The 18,712-nt window shown below is 37.8% G+C and overlaps 1 protein-coding gene across 3 annotated transcripts in view; it reads left to right on the forward strand.

The window, feature by feature from the left end:
• Positions 1 to 18,246, forward strand: part of RABGAP1 (RAB GTPase activating protein 1) — a 78,255-nt gene extending 60,009 nt beyond the window's left edge. For 2 of the 3 annotated variants that reach the window (XM_085300439.1, XM_085300440.1), the window contains exons 16-26: positions 2,129 to 2,254; positions 2,876 to 3,019; positions 4,602 to 4,643; positions 4,974 to 5,102; positions 8,945 to 9,037; positions 10,039 to 10,149; positions 13,404 to 13,508; positions 14,011 to 14,094; positions 14,900 to 14,971; positions 15,522 to 15,719; positions 16,510 to 18,246. In XM_085300439.1, coding sequence (XP_085156565.1) covers positions 2,129 to 2,254; positions 2,876 to 3,019; positions 4,602 to 4,643; positions 4,974 to 5,102; positions 8,945 to 9,037; positions 10,039 to 10,149; positions 13,404 to 13,508; positions 14,011 to 14,094; positions 14,900 to 14,971; positions 15,522 to 15,719; positions 16,510 to 16,632 — 1,227 coding nt within the window. In that variant the 3' untranslated portion in view covers positions 16,633 to 18,246. The remainder of the gene's footprint in view (positions 1 to 2,128; positions 2,255 to 2,875; positions 3,020 to 4,601; positions 4,644 to 4,973; positions 5,103 to 8,944; positions 9,038 to 10,038; positions 10,150 to 13,403; positions 13,509 to 14,010; positions 14,095 to 14,899; positions 14,972 to 15,521; positions 15,720 to 16,509) is intronic. The other variant, XM_085300442.1, reaches the window with a different exon arrangement.
• The last annotated feature ends 466 nt before the right edge of the window (positions 18,247 to 18,712 follow it).

Raw genomic sequence — 18,712 nt, forward strand, 5'->3', positions numbered from 1 at the left:
GTAAGTGATGGGATTTTTTTTTCCTGATTTGTTTTGAAGTTTGAAACTAAATATTGCTCCATTTGTCTGGGACAAACATCAGTTACCTGAACTAGTGGAGTTGCAGGCCATATATYTGCTTAAATGTTGGTCAGTAATGACCAACGACACTGTAAAAGTTTCTGTTAAAGGATTTCAAACTTAGATTTAAGCTTTCTATTGGAATCAGTCAGAAATATGAATGGTGATTTTGGTTTATGTCTTATATACACAGAAGTGTATTTGTAACGTTGATGTTGGTTTACTAGGACTCAGTGCTTTGAACACTATGCTGCCTTTATTTGGGCTATTGCCTTGCAGGCTTTTGTGTTTCRTGGTTTTAGAGGTTAGTCAAGGATAAAAATAGTTTTTTGTTGCTCCTCTTAAGATACGCAAATACGCTTTTCTTAACTTTAATTGTTGTTGGTAGAAGTGACCTCAACATAGYAATACCCTTTAATTGCTTGGGTGTTCAGAAGCCAGACAGCTTTATGGTTACTGTAAATCAAAAGCAAAAGTTTTAGATTCACTTATGCTTGGGAAGCATGAGAAAATTAGAAATCTGTACAAATTATTTATAGATTGCTCTTAAAAAAAAAAAAAAAAAATTATTTATAGATTGCTCTTAAAAAAAAAAAAAAAAATCTGCTTGTTACCAGTGTCTCTATTACAAGCATCAGTAGTTGAAACTGGACAGAGTTCCTAAGACCAGTAGGATCTTGTGATTTCTTTTCCCTAGCTAATTTTGAGTGTTGTTGCTACCCCAGAGAACTAAAGATAAAGACTTTGCTGCAGTTTGCAGTGGAACAGGAAGTCTGGTTTTCAGTGGGGGATTTTTCAGAGATTTAAAGTCAGTGGAGGATGTGGAGGACATTGTAAATTCCACTGTTTGAAACACAAAACAAATGGCCAATAACAACCTTTTTAGTTTTGTTAACTGTAATCTGAAATATATACTTAATGAGAAATTAATACATCATTACTATATTGAGTCAGATCAAGAAGGGCGATCTGYTCTGATCTGAAGACCCGAACACTTTTACATACATTTGCTTTCTTTTAACATTTTGATTGTCATCTGTCCRTTCTTTAAAAATTTCCATTGGATTAGAGAGAGTCATAGTCAAGAATACACTATGTATTGTTCTAGAGTTCTTTCCTTAGCAATARCTGTTGCTTCTGGGAATTCAGTGTGCATTGAAACAGGCTGTTTCTCAAATAAGCTTTCTTTTTAAAGAAAGTCAGCCTTTGGGGTGTAGCTGCTAGAGACAATAAATTTTTAAAAGAAATGTTGCAGAAAAAGAAATTAAGTTTCTGCAAGTCCTTTATTACCGTATTGAAATGTCTCAGAAAAGTGTTCAGATTTAATGGACTCCATCTGCAGAGTAATAATAGAATTCTGGAGATGGATGTTCCGGCCTTTCCAGGAACAAGAGTTTGACCTGAAGTTAGACTTTACTGTGGAAATATTGGAACTGAATTTTGGTGTCAGGAAGAAATGTCTAAACACTGAGAAGACATGATGAGTGTTTCTTCAGCTTTTGGCAGAAAAAGGAGGCAGAACTTTCCCAAATCAATGCTGAGTTGTGATAAATGGAAATTTCGTTAGCAGTAACTGGTCTCTCTTATTCATACCTTCTAAAAAAAAAATCAAATGTAATAATTTGATTCTAAAATGTAAATATGTAGTTAAAAATAAGGGAAAGATCCTGTTTAACATCCTCTAGTACTACAACTTCTGTCTTAAATATGTAGGTGACAAGGGTTTAGGCTACTCAAATTCTGTGTGATTGCATCTGATTCTGACATGATTTGGACAAAGTCACCAAGGCACAGAACTGCTTTGGTCTTCATGTCTGAAAATAGTATTTTTTTACTTGGGTGAGTGAGAGGCGATTTGTTCCACTTCAAAAGAATTAAACACTGTTTCTAACACTAGCTCTCATTTTGTGTGTTAATGTTCTTGTTTACCTTTAAACCAGTTAGGACCAGATTAAAAGATAATAATAATTTGACTTTTTTGTAAAAGGGAGGGGATGCAGTAAGGGCAAATGGAACCAGAATGAAAGACTTAAATACTCTATGATAAATACACCTTGCTCTCTCACAGATGCCTGAAGAACAAGCTTTTAGTGTTCTGGTCAAAATCATGTTTGATTATGGACTCAGGGAACTTTTCAAACAAAACTTTGAAGACTTGCACTGCAAGTTCTATCAGCTGGAGCGCCTCATGCAGGTAAATGTTCATGCTTGTGTGAAGCGAATGGATCAGAACCTGCAATTCAAAGCATTACCCAAAACTAGCAAGCTGTCATATACATGAGTAGTGTCTGTAGCCTCCTAGTAAGCATGGACTATCCATACTGGAGGGTTTTAAGATTGGAGCGTGCTGTCTTGAGAGCAGCGTGAGTGTGATGCCACTGGCAGTGTGCAGTAAGAGTGTAGGCAGGCACATCTGACCAGTTGGAGTGGCTCTTGTGTGGATGGTTGTCCCAGTGACTTCTGAGACCACTGCGCACGCACTGCAGAGTGGCTTTGCAGCACCAGCACATCCACTGTGTGGAATTCCTGCTGGGCTGCGAGCTCCGAGGTGGAACTCGTTGTGCGTGCGATGCAGTGTCATTCRGCGCATCCGCGGTGGCAGCTGGGCTTCAGCATCCTTGGAAGCTCCTTGGGTGCGTCAGCCTGCTGCCTGGTGGGCACGGTGGATGCAGGAGCCTGCCTTGCTGCATTGATTGTCACTKTAGGGGCTCTCCCTAGCCTCACACTTCTGTGACTGAGATGTCATGAGCAGCTCCAAAATAATGTAAATTAATTTTCAATACTTAGTCAATTACTTTTTTCTTTTTTTTTTTAGGAATATATTCCTGATCTGTATAACCACTTTCTGGACATTAGCCTTGAAGCGCACATGTATGCTTCCCAGTGGTTCCTTACCCTGTTCACTGCAAAATTTCCTCTCTACATGGTCTTCCATATTATCGACTTACTGTTATGTGAGGTATGTGTTATAATTAGGAGATTTGTACTGTTAATAACATATGACAGCTTCTCTCCATCTTGATTCATGTCTTTGTTATTATGTGCTCTTCGAGAGCTAGAGCAGTGATGTGTTTTTTCTGTAGAAGAATTATGTTTCTACAACAAACAAGAAGTTTTTGGCATTTTAAAGGTCTAAGTTAGAATTTTAAAAAAATTTAATATATATTTATAAATRTAATTTTATATAAAAGATTATAATCTATTTCTTACAACACTGCGGAATCAGTGTGTGATTCTGTACAGTGCTCATGGGATGAAAGCTTGCAAATATGTGATCTTCAGGTAACAACAAACCTTTTCTGTAAGGAAAGGTGGTGTTACAGAGGAAAGGTTTCAGTGTTCTTTTGTTGTTAAATTGTATACACAATATGTAATACTCAATAACTGATTTTTTTTTTTCTAGAATACCATTGCATGAAGGCCTTTGCATGTAAAATTGGCCAGTTAACTCTCATACTGGTAATCTTACAAGCTTGGAGCCTTTTCTCCAGGAGACTTGAAGTGTATACTTCTTGGCATATAGTTAAAAACCAAAATTCTTTACATTGAGGTTTTGTACATAATCATTTTTATGGAAGTATATTTAGTAGTATTCTGTTAAGTAATATAATTTGAATCTGAGCTTGTTAACATGAACAAATAAAGCACATTTTGTAATGAAGCATCCTTGCGTTTTCTGGTCAGTGTTTTTACCCTTTCTCTATGTCTATCTGCTTCTTGCTTTGTCCATGTGCCAGTGTAATAAAAAGCAACAGATGGTATCTAGAAAATCAGTTCTATTTGTTTAGAACACATCTTATATTCATAAATAGTAAATGTGTTCATAGGGAARTTTTTTTAAAAAAATTAATCATTTGAAAACAGCAGTGAAACCAGAATAATTCAGTGAGGAGGGAAAAAAAGCATCTTGAAATAAGATGAACAGTGTGTCTTGACTAATGAAGGTACTCCTTAAGAAAATATGTTCTATTACTATTATTAGTCTATTATAAGGGCTATTTTTAATTGATTGGATAATATAGATGAAGCCTGTCTAATGAATAGTGGCAAAGTAAAGGTGATGGGATTCTGTTCTAAAGTAAGTCACTTTCTTTTTTTGCTACAAGTATTTTTTCAACATTTAAAAATTGGAAGTTGATAAATTAATGCATAGATTGCTGAGTTTGAATTCAGTGTTTTCAGACGTTGTTATATCAAAATTAAATGATTGTGGCTTGACCAACTGGGCAGTAAAAAATAAAATGAAGTACGACAATAGTGCCTGCATCATTTAGGAGTTTTGAACTGGTAAGGAGGTGACAAAACCTGTGTTGGAATAGTATTTTGCTATGTAGAAATTGTGACTCAGTAAAGATACCTTCCTAATTATTTGCACAGTCATTCTCTGGGTCTTTGATTTACTGTAACATTTGATTACACTTGTATCCTCGTTCTTGTTTTCACAGAAAACAAGACAAAAAACAAAATCCACAAAATATATAAATATCCAGGCTTGTAAATATTGAGAAATTAATTTATTTTCTCATTGTTTTTCTCTTCAGGGAATAAGTGTTATCTTTAATGTTGCACTGGGATTATTAAAAGTGAGTATCCAACTTTAACATTTTATGCATCGCTGTGTGTAGTATCAGAAATTAAGATGCCCATTAGAAAAATATTATGATTAAAAAATACAACTGCCCTATTACACGTGTGGTTGTCTGTCGTGCTCTGCACAGGTCAGCATGGTGGAGGGGTGGGGTAAGGGGCAATAGAAGGTTGGAGAAATGGAAATGCATATTATTTGCAGAAAGCTAAAAGATAGATACAGTGTTGGGAGCTTTAGGAAACTGCTGTTGTTTTATTGTCTCTGGGAATAAAGCAATTTTCCAAAATCTGCCTTGCAGTTATTGTTTTTCTTTTCCTATTTCTAGACTACCAAGGATGATTTGTTACTGACTGATTTTGAAGGAGCTTTAAAATTCTTCCGTGTACAGCTGCCCAAGAGATACCGTTCAGAGGAAAATGCAAAAAAGTTGATGGAGTTAGCGTGTAACATGAAGGTAAAGATGTGGCGATAGCAACTGTGAGAATATCTTTGATGTGTAGGGTTTCAGCACCTATGTGCAACTTGCTTGTTCACATGTAAATACAATGCAGATACTTTGTAGTGAAACACAGTAAACCCCAGATTTCAGAGCGGTATAGGCCTGCCCTGAGAACTCAGGAAAGAGACTGCCTTTCAGAGAGTAGTATTCAGTGCTCCAAAAATCAGACCACTCAAAAAAAATTTAAATGACTAATAGCACTAAAATAAAATAATTAAAAGCATCTCTGCATTTCTTTGCTAAAATCTTTATCCCATAATAGCTTCAAAAAGGGTGATATCTTTCATCAAGATGAAATGAGGAGATTTAATTTAAAAGAGAATAAATAATGCAGAAACAGAATATGGCCATCTGTGTGTGTGTGTGTGTGTGTGTGTGTAACGGTAATGTACTGCAAATAGGCAGCGCATTAAAATGTACTGATAGATTTACAGATCTAGGGAGATGAAGGATTGTGAGCTGACATTTAAAATTTCTGAGAAATCAAGCTAGGAAAAGGATCTTGAGCTTTATATATTCTTACTGTGAGGTTCTGATCGTTGTTTTCTGATGGGGAATGTATGCTACTTTTTTATTAACAATTTAAGTGAATTTTCCCTTTCAAGACCTTTTCATAGTTATAGTTTATGCTGCAGGGTAGCTGAAAATAACAGGTTAATCCGTTCTGACCTTTGTAGCTGAGGAGAGTCTCCCTTCCGCTGAAATTAAACAAAGTGCTAGCAGATCTGTGTGCTGTCTGGAGCTGCCATGATTGGGTAAAATTTGGTAGTAATGCAGAAAAACAGTTTGTCACGAGCAGCCCAAGTGGGAGGTTTGCAGCAATGGCTTCAAATGGCTTCCTTGGCTTTTCATTTGGGTGGAGGAAACAAGTGCAAAAGATGCTACAGTTGGAGCTAGAGCTCTGGCATGTGCAGTACGGTGAGTTTTAGGTGTGCAGATGTTTCTGAACATGAATCCTTGGTAAGTGCCTGCTCTTTTCTGTGAGGGTGTTTTTAGGCTAACGATCTAATCCAGACTGTCTTTTAATGTGATCATCACAGCTGTTTGAATTCTCCCTGAAGCTGCTGGTTAACTGTTCTTGCAGTCAGTGTTACCAAATGTTTAGGAAATATGAAGAATAATTGGAATTTGGGTTTGTACCCAGAGGTAGTAGGAAAAGTATTAATGTCCTGCTGAAAGGACAGCTTACATGTAAGCATTTACCCACTGCTGTAGGAAATCAGATAGATCTGAACTGTGGCAGAGAACTGCTGAGGCTGAAATAGCCTGACAGTGCAACATTTACGTTGGTTATGTTGAACTGAAAAATACTTCATGATACCATCAAGGAGTTTTTGACAGGCATGTGTAATCTGAAGAAAGCAGTTTGAGTGATGTTATACAGTTTCGTGTATATTAAATTTTGGCCAGATACACTGGTATGATTCAAATTTTCTTTTTTTGCTTAAGCTTTGCTGCAGGAACACTTCTGTAGCATTAGTGCTTAAGTACACAGCTTCCCAGGTGTGTTAACATTCAATGTTTCTTATACTCCTGAAACACGTTTACACAAATCTATCCATCACAGGATAAATATTCTGCATTGATTTTAGGCATGTCTTACATGAAACAAGCGTAGGGACTGGGGAATAACCAAGAAGAAAGTAAGGCATTTCAGCTCATCCAATCATTAAACATTAGCCATAGGTTTGTCATTAAATGCGTGTCTGGTTAAGATAACGGTTGCATTTGTCTTTCATATTTCAGCATAACAACTTGTTCCTCTTCCCACTGCACCAAAATTCCCTGCATTCCCAGTTACATGAGTGTGTGGTAGGCAGCGAGGCTGTGTGCTGCCTCCTTGCGTGGGGTGTGTTTTTGGGGGGCTTGGAGGGAAGGCTTCAGGGAGAGCACAGGCTGGGCCACTGGGCTCTGCACAGATGCTTACTGCTTCTGTATTTCACCCATGCGTTTTTGCTCTAATTGCAATGCTGCACTGCGTTTTTGACCTAAAATATAAGCCCTTTGCTGTCAATAGGAATCTCCAGCTCTTTGTCTGCAAGTGTTTTTGAGCAGAAAAGAGTCTGATGTCAAAATAAATCATTTATAGGAAGGGAGAGTTAGCCTGGCTAAGGCACTGTGATTACAACAGCATCCTTGAAAAGGAGGTCAGTAAATGATGAGTTGGAGACAACGCTCGATTCTTACGGTTGCTCCTCACTGTCGCAGTCAAATGTTGACAGATTTACTGCTGCTTTCTGCACCTCTGAAAAGCTACCGTTGGACTTGGGTGTGTGTTTCTGCCTTCTGTCACCATGCCAACCCAAAGGCCTTGCTGAGCTTCCCTGAGCACCGGTCCCCCTCGGGCCCCAGTGTCAAAGGTTGGTGACAATAGCAATCGTTCTCATGATCACCTCATTATTAATATCTAAAGGCAAAGCTGCTTTAATGCATTCAGAAATGTAAAAGATAGAAACATAATGGTGTGACTTTTCTTCTTCTTATCTCATGTGGCAACTTCTCAAGATCCAACATTGTCCATAGCTTGAGATTTGGTGTATGAAAACCAACAGCTTGGGCATTATTTCATCAAGGGTGAAGCAGTGAAATAAAGAGTAATTTCTGGGGTTGTGACGGGGCTGGGCTGACTTCTAAGGTGTCAACTGAAGTATGGTTAAATGTTTCTGTGCAGCCCTCACTAGAGGGAGCTTAGCTCCCAGATTTCCACAGTTCATTTCAAGTAAGATTATTTAATGATAAAATCAAAGATAATAGAAACTAAACCATATTTTGCCTTTTGTCTTTCACTTTTGTATATATTTAAATCGTTTCATATCTTTATCAGACCACCTTTCTTTTTTTAAAGAGGAAAAAGTAGCTGTCACTGTTTATTAATTKGTTTACTAAAATAATGAAGATTTGAATTTTTATTACTAAATATTTAACGTAGACATACTAACRTACATGTGAAACACACACGGTGGACTGGGCATGGCCTGTCTCGCTAAACCCCGCAGCCCCGTGTGGCRTACGGGCTCTCGACGCTGGGAAGGGTGCTGGTCAGGACCTAGTACAGGTTCACTTTAGCGTTCTCCGTCCCTGTACGACTGCAGCGCTACGCACAAACCGCAGAACTTACCACCACCTTTCTGCCCCCTCACAGAAGGGGAAAGTGAGGCCCTGAGAGAGTCACTTGTCCTACGTTGTGCAGAACCCATCAAAGCTGGGAATGGATTTCCAGTCCTCTGAACACTGGGGCAGGCTGCTCAGAGCACACGCGCGTCGGCGCCGCTGCTGCTTGCCTGAGATGCCGAGGCAGCCCTGGGGCTGGGTTGTTTTCTATCGAGCTTGAACAACACTAGCAGAAATGTCAGCTGAGCCTGCATTGCCCTTTCAGCGTTGGCAGCCTCGTGGAAAGTGAACCAAACACTCTTACTAGTTCAAAAATTAAACACGTCTGGTGGCTTTCAGCACAGTCTGTTTTGATGAGCAGTATTTGGAAAAGCAGATATTTGTATGGTGCCAGGGAAAATGCAGGTAGGACGCTCCTATAGATTCTTTTCAAAGCTTTTCTGTATTCTGCAAAGGGAGAAGAGGAAGGGATACTTCCGCGATTATATTGAAGGGATTAGAATTTTTGACTTTCTAATGATTTTTCTAATCGTTGTCTAATGATTTGACACTCAAATTGAGTGAAGATAGTAACTGTGTTTTGTAAAAAGGCAGGAACTGCCTGAAGCTTGCGCCATAACCGTTTGTGAATCGTGTGTTCTTTTATTGATGTTCTGGGCAGGAACTAATGGGCTGCTTTAATTTAGATTAGTCAGAAGAAGCTGAAGAAATATGAAAAGGAATATCATACCATGAGAGAGCAGCAAGCTCAACAAGAGGATCCTATAGAAAGATATGAGGTAATGCACATCTGCCCCAGTCTAATTTAACACAAAGCACCTGTAGGAAGCCCCTACTTTGACTGCTTTTTCTTTCAGCTTTTAACAGTTATGTGACTGATTTTGATGCAATGGGGGAATCTGCTACAGAAACATGCAGTAAAGCTACATATACTGGCAATGGGTTTATTGTAAGCCTGTCTACACAATGAAAAGAAGAATAGTGTGAACTTACATTTTCGCTCATAAAACTGCTCCAGTAGAACCCCTTTTCAGCATTTATGTAATCAGTAATTCGGCTGATTACACCAAATGCCAGGAACAGAAAGAAAGCTCCCAATTGACTAAACTCTCCCTTCCACTGATTATAATCCTATCTTCACTCCTCTCCCCACTATCCAATGATACACATTGCAGTAAGTATATAATTTTAAATGTATTTTAATGTATGTATATATAGAAATGTAGGAATACATCTTATATATAAAATTACGGATGCGTATACATGTACATAACACACCAATACACATGCATGCATACATACATTTATATATTTTAAACTCAGGATGTTTATTTGAACTTAATTTAGCATCTGTCTGTGTGCTGGGAATCATAGCATAAAAAATAGAATGGTTATCCCAGGATCCTCCTCTCTCTCACCTATTTGCAGCATGCAAATTTTATTTTCAGCCAAGAAAAGCAGTACTTGCGGGAACCTCCTGGCAAGATATTGATGGCTGAATGACACCCCCACCTATTCATTTTCCAAAAGCATTTCACTAGCTCATCAGATAATAGTTAAGGAGAGTTATTTATAAATGCTTTATTCTCAAGGCTAATATTTATTTATTTTATATTTAAAATATGGCTAGCTGGTTTTGCCCTCATTGTATTCCGTGCTGGTAGAGTTGTCTTTTCATACTTGGGAGTATCTTTGTGCTCAGGTGCAGTAAGTACTGTGTTTAATAGACAAGTATCTGCTAAGAGATTTTCCTTAATTTCTTTTGTTTTGTTCCCCATAGCGTGAGAACCGGCGCCTACAAGAAGCAAATATGAGACTTGAGCAAGAAAATGATGATCTTGCACATGAACTAGTGACCAGCAAGATTGCTCTGCGAAAGGATTTGGATAATGTAAGACATTTCCTTATGCTCTCGAGTGGAGACAAGRTTCTAAGACTGATTCTAAGTCACTCCTCTCTTTGGAGGAATCAGTAGGGAGAACAGTGTTGTACTTTGTAAACTTGCCTTTTCTGTTGGCAGGGCTGGTAAATACCACATTCTTTGTTCATCATGGGATGTATTTTCATTTGTGCCTTACCTCTAGGATTAAGGATTGCCTATATGTTTGTCTAAAGTTGAACTGCTTAAAATCCTGTTAGGTCCACACGTTGAGCGGGTGCAGATTTTGACTTTACGTGGGATGAGGGAGCACCTTTACAGTGTGTCTAATGTGCTGCAGAAAATGGTATTACTGATGTGGATGGAGTAGGCTTATTTCTTCCATGTCTGTATTGCAGAATGATGATATGTAGGCCTGTGTCAGATATTCATGAGAAACAGGACCTGTGACTGAAATACTGATATACTAAAATACTGATATTCTGAAAAGCATACAGAGCAATCTGAGGGAAAGAAGGGAAGAAAGTTGCGTTCTTCTTTATGTACAGGGAAAGAAAGTATAGCAGGAGCTGAAATAGTCAAGTCTTTGAATTACTACAGGGATAACAGGATAGATTCTGTATTCTGTTTTTCTTCAACTGATATTTCCATGAATAAGATTTCACTGCAAACAGGCTTTTGCGAAGTGCCTAAAAACTTGAATGYCTGAGTGTCTGGCTGTCAGTGGAATCAGATTTTCAAATACCTCAGGCAACTCTGAAAATACTTTTATGGTTTGGATTTGGCATGTTGAAGTCTACCCATGTGAACTTGTCATCATTCTTTTTTTTCCTTTCAGTAGAGCTCGGAGAAGGAAAGTGTTGGGTTCAGTCTGTGTTACAGGAATCTTTTTAAGCTGACTCTCCCATTCCCTTCTTTGCATACTCATGTTTGGGGGATTTTAATGGGATATGGCTTTTTTTCAGGACCTACAGAGACTGAAAGATACTGGCTTTGGTAGTGCATCTGGTAGGCTAGAATGAATTCAGCCTATCTGCCTGGGGGGATGAGGAGTTCAAGTGCTGATGTTCTGCCATTCTTGGTCTGTACCAAGATAAGCGCATTTCCGAAGTCTCAAAGGAAACTGGAAATCATACAGTGCAGGAGTTGACAGGCTGTAAAATTTTTAACTTATATTCTTCAGAGAATTTAAGCATTCCCACGGTCTCCTGGAAACTTTCTGTTAGAGAAGTATTCACAGTGCATGTTGATGGTAATGGATGAATGTTGCTCCTTATGAGGCTTGTTTTAATGACTTTCAAGTATATTACATCCACTGCCTGTTAGTGTTAAAATGTGCTATGAATCATAAAAGTGTGTTCCATGCAGAGTTTTCACAAAGCATTGGTACGTTCACTTCATATTATCTATGCTTTTTCATTTCATTAAAGGTAGCTCGTAGAAGGCAAGAAAGACTGTCCAGCAGCTGCACTCAGAGGGTGGACCCCAGAAAAAAATGTACTGAAGACATTTTTTGTACCAGTTACTAACTGTTGTTTGTGGCTGCCTGAGCCCGTGAGGCAGGGTCCTATATGCTATGCTTTTATTTTGATTCATTTAAATAATGATGCTTTATATTGATTCATTTAAATGGAGAACTGAGAGAGGAGCAAAACCTTTGAGGCAGCCCATTGTATGTGTAATAGTCATGTCTTCAAAGATGGTAAATGATGTTGGTAGCATTTGAGTTATTTCTCAGGAGAGGATATGTAGGTTTAATCCTACTTTAGGACCCTGATTAAATCTTCTAATTGGATTCTGAAATCGTAAGTTTCATTTCTACTACCCAGATGTCCTGAAAGAAAAGTACCAAAGGACATTGTGTAATACACCTTTTCTGATAGCTTCATGGCAGGTCTGACATCTTGCAGCCCAGAAGATCAAAGCAAAGCATTTGGAAATACAAGAATTTCCTTAATTTCCTTTGCACAGGACCAGAAAATAGGTTTCATTCTTCTGCTGTTGTCAGACTCCAGCATCCCAGTTTTCTTTCATTTTAAAACAGCTTAAAACCATGTGTAATGAAAAGATGTTCTCTTTGCCTTTGTCATCTTTTTAAAAGGATCAGCAGGACTTTAAGGGTCTAAAATTCACTTTTTGATTTTCTTCTTTTGAAGGGAATTGGTACAGCTAGTGTCTGAACATTTTATGTACAGTTTGAGTCAGTGATCTATTTTTATGTGGAATTCATACACCTATTAGGAGGTAGTAATTTGCTGTGTGTCAGCTTGCCGTGTGACAGGAAAGGATGTCTACCTTAGCAGAGATGGTTTTGGGTGGTTTATGAAGAGCTCAAGACTTTTCTCGTTTCTTTTAGGGAAATGTAAAGCTTTCCATCACTTTTAGTTTTTTCCTAATACAGTGCCACCTTTGTATTTCCACTTACCCCAAAATATTTATCAAGCACCTGTTTACTGCAGCAGAGTATCTCAGGGAAAAAAAATATTTCATTTCACCCATTAGAAAGGCAAGATCACTTCCAATGCAGTAACGTGATTTAGCATCATTTTATACAATGCAGGAATAGAAACTGGTGAGAAGATTACTTGCTCCCCAAAAAACACAACTATACATCTTTATTCTTTAAAAACTATAGTAAAAAAAAGGATTGTACATTTTCTGGAAGATCATCTCTTTCCTTAAAGAAGCGGGTAGTTGTGGGTGATGATGTAAAGAGGCTGTCACATCTATTGTTAAGCCTCACTGAGGTTTTTGGTATTTTTAAAATGTCTTTGAGGCATTTTTAATGAATTTTGTTTTCACTGGAAGCTTGAGCATTTGCAAGTAGAACTTAGGTTTAAAGTTGTTATTAGCCTTTTACTGATACTGTGTATTGTGCGCTGTTCTGTGCCTTTCTATATCTTCAAAATTTATCTGTCAAATTCCAGTCTTGGTGAGAAAAAAAAGTATTAGTTTTGTAATTGGATTTCTTTGGAGCAATCCCTACTCAAATTTTGCTAAAACTAATCACTGAATTSAAGGAACATTTGTGATGATGGAGTGTTGTGATATACTTTGCTAATTTTAATTTGTTACTGCTTTGCCATTGTAGATGGAATTTTTAAAAAAGTAATTTTCAGAATGTTGATGTTTTATTGTTATTAATACATATGAGGAGACTGTTTCTTGGCAGTGTTCTGCTGGAGCCTGCACCCAGGGGTATCTAGCAGCATCAGCACAGTAAGAAAGCCTCTCTTTAATGCTACACTCTACTGCATGTGTTTCAGGCAGAGGAAAAGGCAGATGCTCTGAATAAGGAACTACTAATGACCAAACAGAAGTTGATTGATGCAGAAGAAGAAAAGAGGCGCCTAGAAGAAGAGTCAGCTCAGGTTAAGGGCATTTCTGTCATTTTCACGTTCMTGTGCAGTACAAAAATAAAACAAAACAAAACAAACAAACAAAAAAAACAAGTGTGGAAAGGGCTTTATGTTCCAAGTCATGTTCCTGCCYCTTTTGTAGTGTAAAGGACGTCAGCAAAGCAGAATTCCATGCTTTTCTGGCAGGTGCTTCATAGGGCAGTGAATTTTTAACTTGAAATTGCAAAGGCACAGATTGCATCAAAGATTGCTGCACAGAGAAGCAGCACAGAATTTCAGCCATCAGTATTTTTTTTTAATACTTTCTTTTCTAAACTAGTCAATTTTTTCTAGCAATCAGGGCCACGGGAGTCCAGCTTTTCCCTGTTTATGTGGAGCCTGAGCTAGACTGTTGTTCCACAGTGTAGAATGTAGGCCTGTGCAAAAGAGAGCAGGGTTAAGGAGAAAGAAGAAATACCATCTGATTATTTTTAAGACTCTACAAATATATAAACTTTTTTTGTTTTTTCTACAGCTGAAGGAAATGTGTCGTAGGGAACTAGATAAGGCAGAGTCAGAGATCAAAAAGAACAGCTCTATTATTGGTGACTACAAACAGGTAAGCACAACTTAACGGTGATACATTCTGCTTCCAAATTGCAAGCCTTTCTTGGTATTTAAGGAGAYTTCTGGAAATAAGTGCAATCTGTGCCATGTATTTGAGAGGACATTTTAGCTATTTTAAGTAGAAAGACAATTCCCTTTACCTCTGACATAGGTATTTGTAGGTTACCAGTCAGCACATCAGTTAGAGCCTAACATTGCTCAGTGGGCTCTTGTAATCCGAAGGTTTACTTTGTTCCAAAAAATTCCCTCCATCTTCACTTCTATCAGAGGGTAATCGCACTTCAGAAGAATCATAGAGACCTGTTTCCATTCAAAGATTTTACTGTGGGTTTCATGCTCCTAGTCATAAGATATCAGGGGAGCAGATTCATGTATGTATGTAGTGGGCCCATAACCAATCAAAACATATCTTAAGTTTGTATCATACAGGTCTTGAGGGATAGATTTTTTTTTTTTTTTTAAGCATTCTTCCTGTCTTGGTTGTTCCTTTATCCCAGAGACAACAAAAAGAGCCATGTTTTTCCTATACTCTTCTGACTCCTTTAGCAAGGCCAGAATACTAGTAACTTATTTTGAAACCACAGCTATTTCTCCAGTTTTAGAAAGGTATGTATAAAATGAGAAGAATATGTAGAATGAAAAGACTTAATACAGCATTTCTCAATTTTCCACACTTCTTCAGAGACCTTGAACTATCCATGTTAATATTGCTGTAGCATTGATTTGTACTTTAGCATTCATTTGAGAGAGAATTTACATTTATAAATGATCTAGTAACATAGTTTTGCTTCTGTTAGATTTGTTCCCAGCTGAGTGAGCGACTGGAAAAACAACAAACGGCAAATAAAGCTGAAATTGAGAAAATACGGGTAAGAGGTCAGGTAGCACTACAATATCCAATGTTTAAATCTCTCGACAAAATCATAGTACAGGACATGAAGTTTATTTCATGAGCAAAGGGAGGGTAGAAAGAGAGTTCCTTGTTGATTTACAGTTTTGGGAAAATGATTACGAGGGGAGATCTTGCAGGAGCGATGAGTAGCTGTCAGCTCTCTCCCATGCTCATTTGTTTTATACTGGTGCTGGTAAATAATAACTGTTAATTGCTCTGAGGAGTCTTGTTTTTATTCTAGAGGAGATTCCTCTGGCTGTCTTATCATAAAGTAAGATGTAGGCGGTACAGAGACCRTTACTGCAGCAAGACAGTTTAACCAAAAATACTGCAGTGTTTCTGGAGCCCATAGGTCTGGGCTTGGCTTGAGTTCCTGTTTGGCGACGCTATGCAGGAGTTCCCAAGTTTCTAAGTCATTAGTGGTCCCTCTTGTGTTGTGCTGCTGTGCTAGAGCAGAGGCAGGAAAAGGCTTTGATCACATCACCAGCATTTCAATACAAGCATTCACAATCAGGTATTTACTTTAGCAAAAAGTGGATGACTGTGAACATTGCCGGGAGTTCTTCAATAAAGAAGGCCGTGTGAAGGTTGCTAGTTCTGCCAAGGAAGGTTCAGATGAGGACACAGATGAGGAGAAGGAAACTCTGAAAAACCAACTGAGGGAAATGGAGCTTGAGCTGGCCCAGACCAAACTGCAGCTAGTGGAAGCAGAGTGTAAAATACAGGTAATGCTTTCGGGGTTCATTCTATAGTGCATGGTATGTCTGCATTCCTAGAAAACCGTGTTTGTTGTAGAGGGGTTGGAATAGATCCTGTTGGCTGAAACTGCAACCTGCTATTTCCTGTATGGTTTACTTAACCAAAYGTTGGGTTTGAAAAACATAGTGTATGCAGATAAAATAATTGAAATGACATGAATTGTATTTACTAGCGACTACAACATCCAGACATTTGCCTGGTTGTAGCACAGTACTGATCTTCTGCAACTGMTTTGAAGAAATACAGGGGTTTATGCTTTTCTGTTTAGCTTTGGCAGAGTCCTGAATCATACATTTCCTTTATTTCATCATAAGTGTTGAATGAAGAAGTAACGCAAGATGTTGGCCRTATTTATTAAAGCATGGTTGGAAAACACTTTGAGTATTTGAGGTATTTGAGTAAAATATAACAAAATTGATCTTTGTGCCTCAATCTGGCATGTCGTTGTCTCTTTACAAACACTCAAAAACTAGTTTGTAGAAAGTCCATTTCCTGTGGGAATACTTCCCTCTCACTGTTTTGATAGGAATGAATTAGAGGGTGTGGAGGTACTAATGAAATTTGGATGTTTCATGAAAGGCAATGCTTTTTAAAGGTTTTTATTTCATCTGCTTGTGGTACTACTTTTATGTAAGACTTGTTTACCTTCTGAAGTGGCTACGAGACTGTAGATRTCCTAGAGTCCTCTAAGTTTAACTTATACAGCTTCGTTCTGTGTATACATAACAAACAAATAAATTACGCTTCTGTTTGCAGGATTTGGAGCACCATTTGGGTCTGGCATTGAATGAGGTACAAGCTGCAAAGAAAACATGGTTCAACAGAACAATAAGCTCTATAAAAACAGTGACTGGAGTCCAAGGAAAAGAGACTTGTTGAAAAGCAGAACTCTGTCAAACACACCTTCTTAACTCAACACCTTTTGTTGCCTTCCTTGGCCAGCTGTTTAATTCTGTGACGTGAGAGGACCAGAATGTAAATAAAATAGAAACACAGCATGTCAGGATTCCATAGGTCAGTGATAAAGAGGATGGAAACACAAAAAAAAGGTTTTACTGCTAGACATGGGATCTTCATACTACTGATATTTAACAGGTGATGTAGCTAGATTGAAGCTCTTCAGAGAAACACTCCATTCTGCGGTCTGGCTGGAGGCTTTTCACAGGCTAGGTACGAGAACTTACCAAACCCTAATTGTTAAGTTTACATATGATAGGTTTTTTTACAGTTATAACCTTTTTTAATATTTTATTTGAAAGGAAAAGTGTCACTAACAAAGTAAAAAAAAAAAAAAAAAAAAAAAAAAAAAAAAAAAAAAAGAAAAAAGGAAAAAAAGAAAAAAAGAAAAAAGACTTTAGCAAGAACTACATCAGTGCCAGAGAGCAGTCCCCAGAGGTAGGATATGGAGAGTAGGAGGTGACATGTTTTGCTTTACGAAGGGGGATGATTTCAGCATTCCTGTCGGAGCAATCCCACTTTGTTTTGGTAGATGCAACATCCATCTCTCGATGTTTGGCATTTCTTTCTGTTACTAATCAATTCTATGCAACTCTGGGCTTTTTTGGCATGGGCTGCCAAGCAAATTCACAACCTGAGGTTGGGAGCTTTGTCTAAGTGCTAGACAATAATCAGAATTCTTGGCAAATTTCTGTTTCACTTCTGTGTCGTGTTGTTAGATCCACACATCAACAGCATTAAACTCCCTGACACCAGGACTGCTAATAAGTACTAATTATGTGGATGGTCTGACATTTAAGTAAGTCTTTTTGTTCGTTTTTTGTCGAGTTTTTATTTGTTTTTGTTTGGTTTTTACCCGGCTGTAGCAGGCCTTCTGTGAAGCTCTGAGAAAGCTTCCAGGATTTAGTTTTGCACATAGGTATGAATGGGACAAAGAAACAATAAACTGAGATATATATGAGGCAAAAATCACTGCGTGAGTGTAGCTACGAGGATCTATAGCTGTCCAACTGGCTTCCCTGGTAACATGTTCAGAGGTTGTGTAGGTCATTTCCACACTCGATGCAGTTGCACTAATAGGTGCTAAACGTGCTTGGATTTCTTATCCGTTGGATTGTTTTAAGTTCTCACCAGAAAGCTGTAGAATGGAGTTTTGCACCTTGTAATTTTTTTAATTTATAATGGTTTGTGTTATGCTGAAGTATCTATTGCATCAGTGGATAAATTTTGTGTGCAGTGTGAGTATAAGCTGGTAACAATAAGAGGCACTGGTTTGTATATAAAGATATTTGGTTTATTTTGTATTTCTACCTTTTTCTTGTTTACTGTACTAATGCTAGCTAATGTACTCTGTAACTACAGAATAGAACATGCTATGTCCAAGCTTTTTTCCTTAATTGCATACATTATCTCAATTGTTTAATACCAAAAAAAAATACTGTAACTCCATCAATATTAGATGCGTGGACATTGTGGTAGCATAGTTGCAGTGTGTATACTTTATGAATTGAAATATAAACTAGTAAAATTGTATAACTATTTTGTTGTTTCATTTTATTTTAACAGCAAATTCATTAAATATTTTGCAATACAAAGCCAATTCTCTTTTTAAAATACAAGCTTTAGCACCTGAAGCTTCTCTAAGGCATAAACAATATTAATGCTGTAAAGGGCTTGCTCRAAAGACTGCATATTCATGGTGTTGCCAATACTGCCTTATATAATAAAATCTAGGTTTTGCTTTGAAAAAAGAAACTGCAAAAGTGGCCTTGTGCACCTTGAGGTCTGTGACTTAGTATTTCTCAGGTATGTCCAATTTAGAATGTTTTTTCCTTGGCCCTCCAGATTCTGCTTGGATCTGCAAAAAAATATAGGCAATTTCTGCTCATCATCATCAGTAACATAAATTCAKTGGGGTCAAATGTTGTTCACGTCATCTTCACTGGGATTTTTTAGTCATAGCTGAACATAGGGTTTAGCTGCGCAACTGGATGACTGTACT

The sequence above is a fragment of the Rhea americana genome, unplaced genomic scaffold (genome assembly GCF_003343005.1).
Source record: "Rhea americana isolate MKP2758 unplaced genomic scaffold, rheAme1 scaffold_164, whole genome shotgun sequence".
Lineage (NCBI taxonomy): Eukaryota > Metazoa > Chordata > Aves > Rheiformes > Rheidae > Rhea > Rhea americana.